This window comes from Gadus macrocephalus, chromosome 7 (genome assembly GCF_031168955.1).
Source record: "Gadus macrocephalus chromosome 7, ASM3116895v1".
Lineage (NCBI taxonomy): Eukaryota > Metazoa > Chordata > Actinopteri > Gadiformes > Gadidae > Gadus > Gadus macrocephalus.
This window is the reverse complement of record NC_082388.1, coordinates 11,255,273-11,268,593: the sequence shown is the minus strand read 5'-3', so window position 1 is coordinate 11,268,593 and position 13,321 is coordinate 11,255,273. Positions and strand designations below refer to the sequence as shown.

The 13,321-nt window shown below is 42.2% G+C and overlaps 2 protein-coding genes across 3 annotated transcripts in view; one reads left to right on the top strand and one right to left on the bottom strand.

Annotated features, from left to right (window-relative positions):
• LOC132461532 (pro-neuregulin-2, membrane-bound isoform-like) overlaps window positions 1-499 on the top strand; it is a 12,057-nt gene extending 11,558 nt beyond the window's left edge. Inside the window, exon 6 of the mRNA XM_060056680.1 lies at window positions 1-499. This exon is cut by the window's left edge and continues 3,910 nt beyond it. The gene's annotated coding sequence lies outside the window, so the exon portion shown is untranslated.
• LOC132461531 (solute carrier family 22 member 6-like) lies at window positions 467-12,749 on the bottom strand. Of its 2 annotated transcripts, XM_060056679.1 has the most exons (12): window positions 12,415-12,749; window positions 11,833-12,320; window positions 8,637-8,740; window positions 8,143-8,297; window positions 7,795-7,963; window positions 6,962-7,085; window positions 6,590-6,705; window positions 5,150-5,364; window positions 2,044-2,152; window positions 1,707-1,910; window positions 1,383-1,478; window positions 467-1,068 (listed from the first exon to the last, which is right to left on the bottom strand). In XM_060056679.1, the coding sequence occupies exons 2-11, from the start codon at window positions 12,229-12,231 to the stop codon at window positions 1,391-1,393; spliced, it is 1,683 nt and encodes a 560-aa protein (XP_059912662.1). In that variant the 5' UTR covers window positions 12,232-12,320; window positions 12,415-12,749; the 3' UTR covers window positions 467-1,068; window positions 1,383-1,390. The 2 variants fall into 2 exon arrangements, with proteins under 2 accessions (XP_059912662.1, XP_059912661.1); XM_060056678.1 differs by having other exon boundaries at window positions 467-1,478.
• Between the last annotated feature and the right edge of the window lie 572 nt (window positions 12,750-13,321).

Here is a 13,321-nt window from a genome sequence, read left to right as displayed (position 1 = left end):
ATCCTCTAACCCCACCCCCCCACCCCCCTCTAGTTTTAGCTGTGATAATTCCTTCACTTTGCCCCCAAACCTCACCCCAATACTGGGACGCTAACAGGTATGCCCCCCCCCCACACACCCCTCCCCTCAAAAGCCTTTGTTTAATTTTATATTTCCCTCTCCCCCCTCCCCTCCCCCCACCCCCCCCCCCCCACCCCCCCACCCCCCAGCTTGAGACGCCTGACACCACTCCTCTGCATGTACTTGTGCTCAAGGTTAGATGGATGCATGGTTTAAAAAAAATAAACTGAAAAAATTATAATAAAAATCAGCAGATAATTATTTTCCAGTCAGTGAAAGTGTATTTCATTTAACATTCAGCAATAAAAGAGAAGAACCTTCCCTCATGTCATTCCGGAAATATGCTAGAAAAAAAGTGAAAAAATGCGAGATTGTCATAGATTGTAAAATAAAATGAAACCATCTGTTCATATGAAAAAATAAATCTTTATTCATATCATTTTATGGTGTACTCATTTTTGTTAAAAAAAAACGGAAGAAAAAAACAGCTGTGTGCATTTATGATAGATGATAGTTGATATTTGATAGGACTACATGATATTTAACAACTAGAGGAAAATGATTTACGATTGTATTAGTCTTGGGTTTGTTTTGAATCTTGAAGAGGAAAGTTAAAAAAAAAAACACCATTCAATTTGCACCTTTAACGCAAGCAAACTTGGTCTTGTGTAATGCAGTATCAGATATACTCCAGTAGATGGCAGAAAAGAAGAGCGTTTGAACCCATAGGCTTGCACTGGTAGTCAACATTTCTAAATGTCTCTGTGGAGCGTGTGTCGGATTAATTGTTTAAGCAGCCTCACCTGGCCAGCATCAGTCTGATTGAACTCTTGGGCTGGGTGAGGCTGCACAGTGAGCAATCAATGTGCAACAGGTTAAACCAGCCATCATCACACACCTGGTAATATGGGTTAGGCCGTGTATCATTAACAACAAAAACTAAATCAACCAGTCTTTCAACCCCGCCACCATGCGTCCTTGTGTTTGGAGGAGCCCGGCAAAAGTCCCCTAGGTGGAGCGGGGCAGTTCATACGTCACGCTTGGTAACCGTAAAAGTTACGTCGCTAAAACTAGTTGTTTAAGAAATGGTTTGGTTTGTAACATTTGTTCACATTTCATGACAATTAACTCAAATTAGACATTTTCTTAAAGGGCTATCCTGTAACATTAATGAATAAACCCTAAGACTTTGATCACTAGGTCAGCTTACAATTAACCCCAAAATACACATTGCCAAGTCAAGCCCCAATTTGTTTAAGGCTGTTATGCCAATGTTTGCTAGCTAGCATTAGCTACGACTACAAAGCAGAAGTCAAGTCTACCATGACGATCAAGATGTTTGCTTCAGCAGATTGTCTGCGTTGTCTTGTAAAAATATGGCCTCTTTTTTCTCAGTCTTGGAGATTCTTCCAGTCCCCCTGTATTTAAAAAAAAAAATGCATGCAATTATTGGGGATGAAGTGTTATTGTTATTAATAATAATGAACATTTTAGAAAAAAATCGATGTTGTGGTCTATTTCCCCCTCAAAGAAAAGATCGACCTAGGTCGACGTTTACTTTCAAAAGGACCTTAAAGCGATATAATGTTTTACAGGCTATTCAAAATAAGTCAGAAGTCCCATTGATTACAGGAAGCATTCCTTACCTATCCTCTACATCCTGTATGGTGTCCGGAAGTGGGATGTTCAGGGTCTCGGGCAGCAAGAAGGCTGCAACGCCACTCAAGACAGGAACTAGGCCGTAGATTAAGCCTGGGAGCCAGGTGACGTACTCCCCCAGCAGGAGCACCAACGGAGCCACCATGGCCCCCAGCCGTGCCATCATGCTGACCCAGCCCAGACCTGACTGTCTGAATGGAGAGAGAGAAATTAAACCATGAAAGTCAATCAATACACATAAATGTACATAAATATGTCTATATTATAGAGATGTGAATGTCTTAACGTGTAAACAGCCCCGTAGCAACCAGCAGTCTGTGTTACCGTAGGATGGTTGGGTAGAGCTCTCCAGAGTACAGGTAGCAGCAGTTGAAGGACGCGGCCAGACAGCCCTTTCCCAGCACAGCTAGGCACGTTCGCAGCATCTGTTTATCTAATAACAATATTAGTGACCATAAGAAATATTATTGCACTTTTATTCTTAACTGGTTGTTGTAAAATGTAAAAATATATATTTTAATCTATCAAACATAATGTGACTGTTGACGGACAGTCACAATTTACTCATTTAATTTTTAATAACAAATAATCAGATCACTTTTGTTTGTATAGCACTGATCAAAAAGTTTAATACTTAATTAAAATTAAACATAATCTAAAATATATCGACAATGTTTTGAAAGTATATTTATATTTTCCTAGTTGGGTGTATAGGTTGCTACAGCTGCATACCATAAGAAGTCCCCTCAATTCTTTTTTCAGCCGCTCAATGTAACAAGCACTAAGAGGCGAACTTAACACCCATTTTAACATTTGCAATACAGTGGCAATACAATGTACTTCTTATAAATAAAAGCAAAAGGATAGTAGGTGATAACCATAAGGAAATGAAGGCGTTCAAACTTGAAACTGATCCTACTAAGTTCTGTTTAGTTAAGACTGGTTTTTCTTGGATGAAAAAAATCTGCTGTGAAGAACTTGTAGTTTCCCAGCCCAGTGCACATGATCGTTGGCGGGAACACGCGGAAGCGTGAGCGTCATCCCTGGCCAGACATCTCGTTATCACCAGGATCATAAACGTGCCGTAACACCGCTAAAATACTGACTGACATAATATCTGGTTCCTGCCATGAAACATTTTTGGAACCGCTGATATAAGGTAACGAAAGGCAGTGTTGTGCCTGAACGCGTTCATTGAACGATAGTTCATGAACTCGTTCATATTTTCGGCGAACGTGAACTGAACGTAATGTTTTACTGCCTGATGAACGTTACTGTGAACTCGTTCATTCTGGTGTCTGTGAACGGCACGCTCACTCGGTTGAAAGTATAGACCGTCGCGATTCCCATTGAAACGAATGGCGCGGTGATTCTTCAAAGCGAAAGCTGGTAAATTGTGAAAAATGAAGTAAACTGTAATCAGACAAAGCGGTTATATGCTATAGACCCTAGAGTATCTGTGATATAAAGGCTGGGACAAATTTCTAATTATAAATATGTACAATCCATAACGTTAGCTCTCTGGCTCGATCAGCGGACTAGAATACCTCCTAGAATCATTGCTTGTTGGCCGGAAACGGAAAGGGGGTCTGTTTACGTTTGGTTGTAGTCTTTTCGCTCGGTTCTCTGTCCCAACAGTAGGGCTAGAACTGAGCGAAAAGACTACAACCAAAACCCCTTGATTTCCGTTTCCAGCCAACGAAATCAAGGGGTTTTACAAAATGCGCTAAATGTGCAATAAAACATGATAGAAACTGTATTTCGCTATGATACTTGATTCAACCACTTTATTTCATCCTAGACAAATCAGAAAGGGGGCTCAATTTTCAAAATACCGGAAAAAAAGAATAGCTCACAGCAACATATTGAAAAAAAGAACTATGAACTAGTTCATTTTTGGAACTGTGAACTTAGTTCAAAATTTTAATTATTAACGTTGAACTGAACTAGTTCATTTTAAAATTTGTGAACTGAACTTTGAACTAGTTCACGTAGAAAGTGAACTTCCCAACACTGACGAAAGGTTGGCTTTAAAGGTAGATGCAGAGTAAGGCCGTGTTCACATCTTTTTTGTAATAGGGAAAAGTTGTGCAGACCGTTTTTTCACAAAAAAAAAAAGCTGGCAGCTGGGCTTTTTCTATCACCTAGAAACAAACCCATTCTAGACCCTACTATGTATCCAGGCTAGAGCCCATTAGACATGTCGTAGATCTTGACATGTGTAATTAAAACTATTAATCGCTCTACCGCACTTTCCCGAGTGATTTGTCCGCCATTGTTTCTTGTTTTGACAGTTGAGAGTTTCCTTCGTAATAAAGTGTCAATGTTCCGCTTGTGATTGGTCAGTTGCCAAAAAGACGCCTGACGTTGGCCGCTTTCTTCCTGAAAGTTGAACTTTCAACGCTCTGTATGGCAGAAAAGCACGCTGGGAGAGGCGCTTAAAAAAACGGCCGTGACATTTTCCAGAAACGCTCTGCTCCATAAGAATATAATGTAAACAAGCAGATTAAAAAAAACACTAGATGTGAACACGGCCTAAGGCATCAACAAGTTTGGGCTATAAATTGGTTCATTAATGACATGTAAAAATTATACGAGTGAATAGGGATTTGATAAAAAACATACAATTAAGTATAACAGTTCAAATCTATCACATATTTAAAAATGATTAAAATGCATTAAAAAGTGTTTATATTATATGGTTTAGTCTATTCTCGGTTTATTGTTAATTACCCAATTAATTGTTTTAATCTGGTAGCCAGAGATCGATTGCTTTCGTCTCCGCCCAAGTACTTGGTGAAATCCCTAAAGTTACCGTTGAGGTAAGACCGTATCACTCTCGTGATTATTTCTCCCCCTTTCAGTAATGTTTCTGATAATAACCCGGTAAGCTTGACTGTAATAAGTTGAAAACATGTCAAGAAACTTTAAGGGATGTGTGTGTGAGCTAAGTCCAGCTCAGTAACAGAACCACTCTGTTACGTAGAGTTTGATAGCATAAGTAAATTTGTCCTTGATAGTAATATTTGAGGAAATGAGAAGTATGTTTCAGTGTATGCTGTTGTACTTTAAAGGTTTTTTACTCTTAAAGTTTGGCACTGTTTACTCAATTGGCACTGTTATGTGCAGCTTCTCTGCCGCGCTCATCCGCGTCGAAGCAGAGAGGTTCGTGTGGGCGCTGCAGAAATGGGGGGGGACCGCGGCCACGAAGTTTTGTAATATGTTTTGGCTCGCCATCATGAGGATGGGGAGACACAGCAGGGTGGTGTGCACGACCTGGAAGCGTTTACAAAACTACACGTTTCCTGTAGACCTTTGTATTTGTTAATATTTAAGTCAAATAAACCAATTAGTAAACAACCTATCTCCCCCTTTTATGGGCGTAACATTAACAGACCGTAAAGCACTGTATGTTGCTATGGTTACATACCGTGAGGCACCAACAGGTTGGACAGAATGGTGATGCCGGCCAGGACCAGGCCCCCACACTGCGAGAGCCGGCGACCGCAGTAGCTCATGGTGATGTTGATGATCACCTTGGCGGGGATGTCCGCAGCGCCGAATATCACCTGAATCAGGTAGATGTCCACGCCAAACTTCTGGAGGTCCATGGAGAGGCCGTAGTAGGCAAAGCTAGTGGAGAACCTGTCCCGCAAGCAGAGGTTTTGTGAAAGATGCAGATCCAGATGTGGTTTTGGAGAAGTCATGAAGATTCCTTCAAGGTGGTGCGTGGACCGGTTCGCTGTTTAAGATCTACTTCCATCACTGCGGCAACAACAATCCTTGTGTTGTACTCAACTAACCTAACCTAACTTAACTTAACGTACCTAACTGATCTCACTCAACTTGCATAATTTAACTTTACATAACTTAACTTACCCAACACTGTCTTCAAAACTCCTCCTTCATAACTTTACTTTACCAAACTCAACTTACCTAACTTTCCTTTACCCAACTCAATTTACCAGACTTAACTTTGGTAAATTTAGGTAATTTTGTGTAATCTCTAAATAAGAAGAGAAATCTTCCTGTGATATACATTTGTTGTTTTTTCTCAGTCTAAATTAAATATGACATGAGATGCCTTTACAATGAATGAGGATAAAACTATGAAGTAGATCTTCTGTCTTCTCTCTTCCCCCCCCCCCTCTCTCTCTCCCCCCCCTCTCTCTCGCTCTCTCTTTCTCTCCGATCTCACTCTCTACCCCTCTTCTCTCTCTGTTGCTCTTTCTCTTCTGTCTCCAACCCCTTCCTCCTTGTCCGTCTGTTCCGACATTTATTCCAGAGAGAGCATCTATCCAAGCACTGTTGTCCGATATATAACTCACTCAGTTTGTCAAAGTCCACCACTTTCTTTAACTCTTCAAGGACATACATATTACTGACATACATGACGACATATATAGCCAGCCCTACACTCATGGTGGTGCCAAAACTCTTTTGAGTGCTGTACTACCGAGAGATTTCAAGGCAGTCTGAAGTATGCCGTCTAATTATATGGGCGTATTTACTGCCAACCATCTGCACTTGAATGAGTGGCCTGAAAACGCCAGCAAGGCTTAATCGCTCAGGGTTCGGGGTATTTTTCCCTTACTCTTTTAAGTACTTTGGGGGAAGTTAGGGATGTCTTTTACCAATAGCCTGTAAAGCCCTTTGAGACTGGAACCTCTGGGACGCAGCGATACAACTTGATGTGGCTTTACTTAAATGTATTCTCTATTCACATAGAAAGTCGTGTCAAATACCCCTTCAATGCAATTTGAATCCCTTTGGAATCTTGTGACCGTGATCTACAGGTACACCCTCGCACATGATTGGTTCTGCCGGGGGGGGGGGGGGGGGGTAGACAAAAAGACTAAGGCGGGCCTACCAGACAGCGCATAGGCACACTGTCATCTTCCTCATGGTGGGGGTGCGGAACAGGTCCAGGGTGGTGTAGGAGCTCTTGCACCCGGACATCTCCTTCTTCATGGACGACTTCACCATCTGAGGACCCACACGGACCAATCATGACTACCCCCTGTGACCCCATGTGGCCCCTCGACCTCATGTGACCCCACAACCTCATTAACCCATGTGATCCTATGACCTTATGATCCTCTGCCCCCATGACCCTATAACCTTATGTGACCTCACGATTCCGCAAAAACTGACACAAAATCAATCTCCTCGGCTCAGTGTGGACATTGCCTGAGCCTATAGCTGCTGGATCGGACTATCACAAGCTCCGCCTCTCTCTTACCTCCACGTCAATCTTCTCTCCATCGGCTTGGCGACCATTGTAGCGCGCCACTAGTCTGAGGTTTTCGACGGCCTGCTCCGGCTTATTTTTCAGCACCAGCCATCGTGAAGATTCAAGGAGCCACCTATAGGGGTGTAATGGAAAAATGCATAGGTTGTTTACTTTTAATCATTTAAGCTTTGTTTTCTATTCCTTGTAGTGTCTTGCCACCCTACTTGTTCCTAGTGTTATCTAACGTCAACCTTTGTACCTGGTGTTTACCAGTCACAAGGGAGCATCAGCGTATGCATTCTTCTGCTTGATGAGTGAGAACACAGGCAACGCCTTTAGGTAAACATTTCCCTGACTTGATCATTGAAGATTGCATTGTGGGGATGGTGTGAAACTGTTTCAATAAATTACCACAACAGAGTCCAACAAGATTATATTTATGTGTTGTTATAAAGTGTGTTGCTGAAATATGGTGTTCATGCAGTTTAAACACAGATAGTTTTGTATTATGCCTCTGATGTGAAAGTTACTGGGTTTGATCCCCAATGTCGGCAACCTACCTTGAACAAGGCATCTTACCCCTAACTGCTCCTTAAATTAAAATATCTGTATTCACTATACATCTCTTTAGATAAACGGGTGTGCTTCATTCCAAAAAAAACAGTGACTGAAGAGCAGAATAAATCAAACTCTTTAAACTCGTATTATCTTATCAAATATGTAACAATAATTTTGTAGCAATATGTTTTGCTACGGCTGTGAGTGCACGTTGTTACTCCTGTGTGGCTGTACTTAGCTTGCTTGTTATTTATTTGCTCTGCGTGGACAGCCAGAGCTCTCACCAGGAGTACAGGAAGGCCACATAGAACGGCAAGGACACAGCAAAGGTCAGCCAGCGCCAGTCCCTGATGAAGTAGGCCACCAACGCCAGGATCAGCTGGCCCATGGTGTAGCAATAGCCTGTCCCCGTGCCAACCACCGTCCGCACGCGAGTCGGAATCCATTCCACGACTAGGGGAGACAGAACATATCCAGTGTGTAATCAAATCTTTTGCTCGTGTGTTTATAGTGTCATGTCTTTCGCTAGTGTTTGTCTGCGGGTGTCTTTCTGGCGTCTTTCCTCCATGTCTGAAGTCTTTTAGTAGTGCTGTGTCTTCTCTGGGTGAATTTCATACGGTTGTTTCTCTTACTGAGTGAGAAGCTGTTGAGCACGACTCCCGACAGAGCCATGCCACACATGAAGCGGAAGAGGCAGAAGAGGGAGAAGGAGGGGGAGAAGGCGGCACACGTCCCGCTCACGGCCATCAGCAGGTAGCTCATGGTCAGTAGGACCCGCCGCCCAAAGCTCCAGGAGCATCACAGCAGGGAGGAGCAGGCAGAGGGACAGGTTGTGGTTTAATTTGGGATAATGTATCAATCAGGACCGACCTGCAATCCATGCAAGTGCGAGGTATCACAAAAATATGTTTTTCACATGTCATTTAAAATAAATGCAAATCATAGTGTGATAAAACTCTAGACTTAAGAAAAGGTAACAAACAAATGTATTTGTAAGTCTTTTTGGTTGTTTGGTGGAACTGCAGACATAACAATGTTGTTGCAGTGATACCCCACTGAGTTTGTGGAGTGTTTGACGATCGCTGTGCCTGTTCCAGAAGGATGATTAACCAAATGATTAACTTACCGGTCGGCCAATGCTCCAAAGACCCCCGCTCCCACGAGCACGCCCCCCATGTACACAGTCTGTCCCATTGACTTAAGGGAGCGCAGGCTGCACACCAGATGCCACTGGAAACATAGAAATACACAAAGAAGTTCAAGTTATGCATTTTGATTTTGCACAAGCATATTGGTTCGTTAATGACATGTAAATATTATACGAGTGAATAGTGATTTGATCAAATGCATACAATTAAGTATAACAGTTCCAATCTATCACATATTTAAAAATGGTTAAAATGCATTAAAAAGTGTTTATATTATATTGTTTACTCTATTCTTGGTTTATTGTAATAACCCAATTAATTGTTTTAATCTGGTAGCCAGAGATCAATTGCTTTCGTCTCTGCCCACGTAGGCCTACTTGGTGAAATCCCTAAAGTTACCGTTGAGGTAAGACCGTATCACTCTCGTGATTATTTCTCCCCCTTTCAGTAATGTTTCTGATAATAACCCGGTAAGCTTGACTGTAATAAGTTGAAAACATGTCAAGAAACTTTAAGGGATGTGTGTGTGAGCTAAGTCCAGCTCAGTAACAGAACCACTCTGTTACGTAGAGTTTGATAGCATAAGTAAATTTGTCCTTGACAGTAATATTTGAGGAAATGAGAAGTATGTTTCAGTCTATGCTGTTGTACTTTAAAGGTTTTTTACTCTGCAAAACTACACGTTTCCTAGGCATTTGTATTTGTTAATTTTTAAGTCAAAGAAACCAATTAGTAAACAACCTATCTCCCCCTTATTGCACATTAGAGACAGTTAGATAGATATGGAGAGCAGGCACGTGCAGAGGGGGGGGCTATGGGTGCCCGAGCCCCTGCCCTTTTCCCTCTGAAGGACCAAAGTGCCCTTTTGAGTGGTCGTTTAAATTTTCAATGCTTTGTAAAATTACACATTAACATGTGAATCAATTATTCGAGTATAAAAATGTCTAAAAGTAAGGATACAGAAGTAAAGTTTGTACTTTGTAGCCTCGTTTACCGGCGCTCAGTGCGCTGCTGCAGCTGGGTGACGTCATAGGCTATCAACGTGACCTTTCACAATTTGCCTGCCTGCAAGATGCGCTTGTTGTTTTAAGAGACGGTACAACGCAGGGTAAGATCACTACAGAGTCAGACACAGACAGTATGGCGACACATTAGTGCCATAATTCACTAATGTGATAAAAGATGCATTCGGGCGTATTATATTATTCCACACGCGTAGATATTAACTGCGAGCGCGCAAATGATCTCTGCGTGCGCGCAAATTACCTCTGCGCGCGCAAAACAGCCTCTCGCGAGCGCAAATGACCTCAGCGCGCGCAAAACAGCCTCTCGCACGTAACAGCCTCTTGCGAAAGATGTTTTTACGCTCGCTCGAATTTAATTTTGGCACTATGGGGGAGGAAACCAAGGCAGGGCAGGCTTTCCTATGATTGGCCGTTTCTGAAGCGCGATATTTGATTGACAGCCCTCCTCAGCCTTCCTCTCATTCAATTCTGAATTGTACAGTAAATGGCTGAAACGATAGTTACGTATTGTAACTCTAGATTCTATGAGTATAGGCACAGCCTTTTAAGGCTATCGCTATTGGGTTATCCCTAGGCGTGAGCCGTAGCACTGAAAAATGTGTAATCCCCGACCACCAACAGCGTGGGCCTCAATTACGTCCGCGTGCGGCGTGCCTCAACGACGTCTGCCTTTCGCAGATATAGTCGGGCGCCGGCAGACGTTCTGCTCCCAATAAACAACTTTTCTTCAGCTATTTAAAGGACAATGAGGCCGACACTTAAAAGGCTGCGCCTATACTCATAGAATCTGGAGTTACAATACGTAACTATCGTTTCAGCCATTTACTGTACAATTCAGAATTGAATGAGAGGAGGGCTGTCAATCAAATATCGCGCTTCAGAAACGGCCAATCATAGGAAAGCCCGCCCTGCCTTGGTTCCCTCCCCCATAGTGCCAAAATTAAATTCGAGCGAGCGTAAAAACATCTTTCGCGAGAGGCTGTTACGCGCGAGAGGCTGTTTTGCGCGCGCTGAGGTAATTTGCGCGCGCGAGAGGCTGTTTTGCGCGCGCAGAGGTAATTTGCGCGCGCGCAGAGATCATATGCGCGCTCGCAGTTAATATCTACGCGTGGGGAATAATATAATACGCCCGAATGCATCTTTTATCACATTAGTGAATTATGGCACTAATGTGTCGCCATAAGACAGTTGTTTCCAAAACCATAAAGTTGATAATGCTAAATAAACTGTAACAGTTATCTCGTTTTGTAGTGTCATTTTGAAGTATAGGCCTATGTTTGCCAGCAAAAGCTTTTCAACTAGCATCGTTTTAACTGACCTGTGAAAGTGGCTACCACTCGGTTTATTTTCTATAGCCTACCAGCTAGCTATACAGCTAACCTATCTGGGAAACCTTTTGAAATTGCAAAGGGAAAGCATACATCGTTATATTTAATCTGTATACTCTGTAGTAACTACTTGGCCACATGCCATGGCCAAATCCGTTTCATGTCTACTCTGTCTCAGTGTCTCTGGCAGAACGGGGTGAAATTGGTTTTATATTCGACATTCGTCTATTTTCCGGGGTTGTATCTGTAATAGCGTCAAGTGCGTAGGGACCGTCAAAAAAGTGCAACGTCATTTTTTTCATTCTTAATAACTCACTTGAAATTATTCCTATCAACATCAAACCACTTCTGATGTGTTTATGTACTCGTTTTGTAGTCCCCACTACCCCTTGTTTTAAAGAAAAACTTTTAATTGTTTTTAAAAAATGCAAAAGTTTTCAGTGCATGTATTGCATCCATATTTAAGGCTTTATTTTTAATAGCTCACTTGTTCTTATAGATATCAACACCAAACCACTTCTGATGTGTTCATAAACTCATTGTGGAGTTCCCACCACCCTGTGTTTAATAGAAAAACATTTAAAAAAAAAAATTAAAGTCATACGTATACATTGTGTATAGTTAGGCTAATTCATAGTCAAGGCTTTTATTTTGTAATAGCTTAATTGTTTTTATAGATATCAACACCAAACCACTTCTGATGAGTTCATGTGCCCTTTTTTGAATTTGAGCCCCTGCCCCTCAAAGGGTCTCTGCACGGCCCTGATGGAGAGAGAGGGGTATAGGTGGACGGACGGACGGATAGTAAGTTGGACAGATACCTCTGAAATAATGCTGGAGCTTCTCTCCCTCTCATCGTAAGTCCACCCGTCGTCGCAGCCCCGAAGGGCCGCCTGTTCCGAGTCTTCCCACACCTCGGGATCTGTGCTTCCGTTGTTGGCCAGCAGATGCCACTGTGGCGACTCGTAACGCCGGCATTTCTCCGGAGATCCGTTTGCATCAATTGGCACTGTTATGTGCAGCTTCTCTGCCGCGCTCATCCGCGTCGAAGCAGAGAGGTTCGTGTGGGCGCTGCAGAAATGGGGGGGTACCGCGGCCACGAAGTTTTGTAATATGTTTTGGCTCGCCATCATGAGGATGGGGAGACACAGCAGGGTGGTGTGCACGACCTGGAAGCGTCCCGTGCTGCCAACCTGCTCCAAGAGGTCGGCGAACACCATCGGAAGGCTGCGATTGTGCGTTTGGTTAAAGGCCTCTTTTGCTTTTTTTTTGTTTTGATTTATTGATAACAGCGAAGATGATTGAACACCTGTAAAAGTTACATTTTAGTAATAATTTAAAAAACTTTTAACTGACATTTCATTATAATGATGCAATTTAATATATAGGCTATTCACTCTTACCTGATTGAAGTGTCGTAGAGTGTCATAAAAATATAACCTCATAACATTGAAATACAAATTCACAGAAGGTTATATTGTAGGCCTATACAATTTAACAATAAAAAATAAGAAACAATCCTCAAACATTTAACAAAAAGTTGCTGTGAGTATGCCTAATCGGCTTCAAAATGGTTCAGACCTCAAGGATTTACTTTCCGCCAAGTCTCTAAACCTTTGGTGTTTAAAGCTGAATTCTGGGCTAAAGTGCGAGCGCTCGCCGGAAATGTCGCACGTCCCGCGGGGTTAATTCCTTCAGCTGTGTGCTCGGAGCATCGGCAGCGCGCGGGGCCCTGCATGTAGTTTGACAGACAAACTCTCCGTCTCCCGATTGGCTGAAAACAGTGCTTGATTATTGAACGACAATGAAACTCAGAGGAAAGTAAACAATGGGTCAATGTTTAATTAGTTCTGGAGACTGAATTTTTTTTGTGGAAACATTAACATTACGTGTTATATTAGTAGGCCTATAGTAAAAAAGTATTGCTTTATACTAATAAAAGTCGGAATAAAACGCTTGTGTGAAAGGATGGCCAAATGGATGTGAACTATAGGATGAGTAAGATAACCACAAGGGTTAGCCATCTTCCATAATTTTTTTAATCTTAAATATTCCATGCACCCTGTAGTTACTTATTGACTGGTGACAAGTGTGTAGTGGTCATATAATGGACATATTGAAGTAGGCTGATGATTGCAACCTGTGTCAAATATTGACCATGCCAACTCTGAATATTTTGTCCGGCGGGGAACCATTCTGAAATGCTTGTGAACGTATTCCTCCTGTATTAGAAAACAACAAAGGCCACCTAAGTTTGTTCTCTTTATTTAAGAAAACATACAACGTTCAACTTTCGATTCTACATACAAC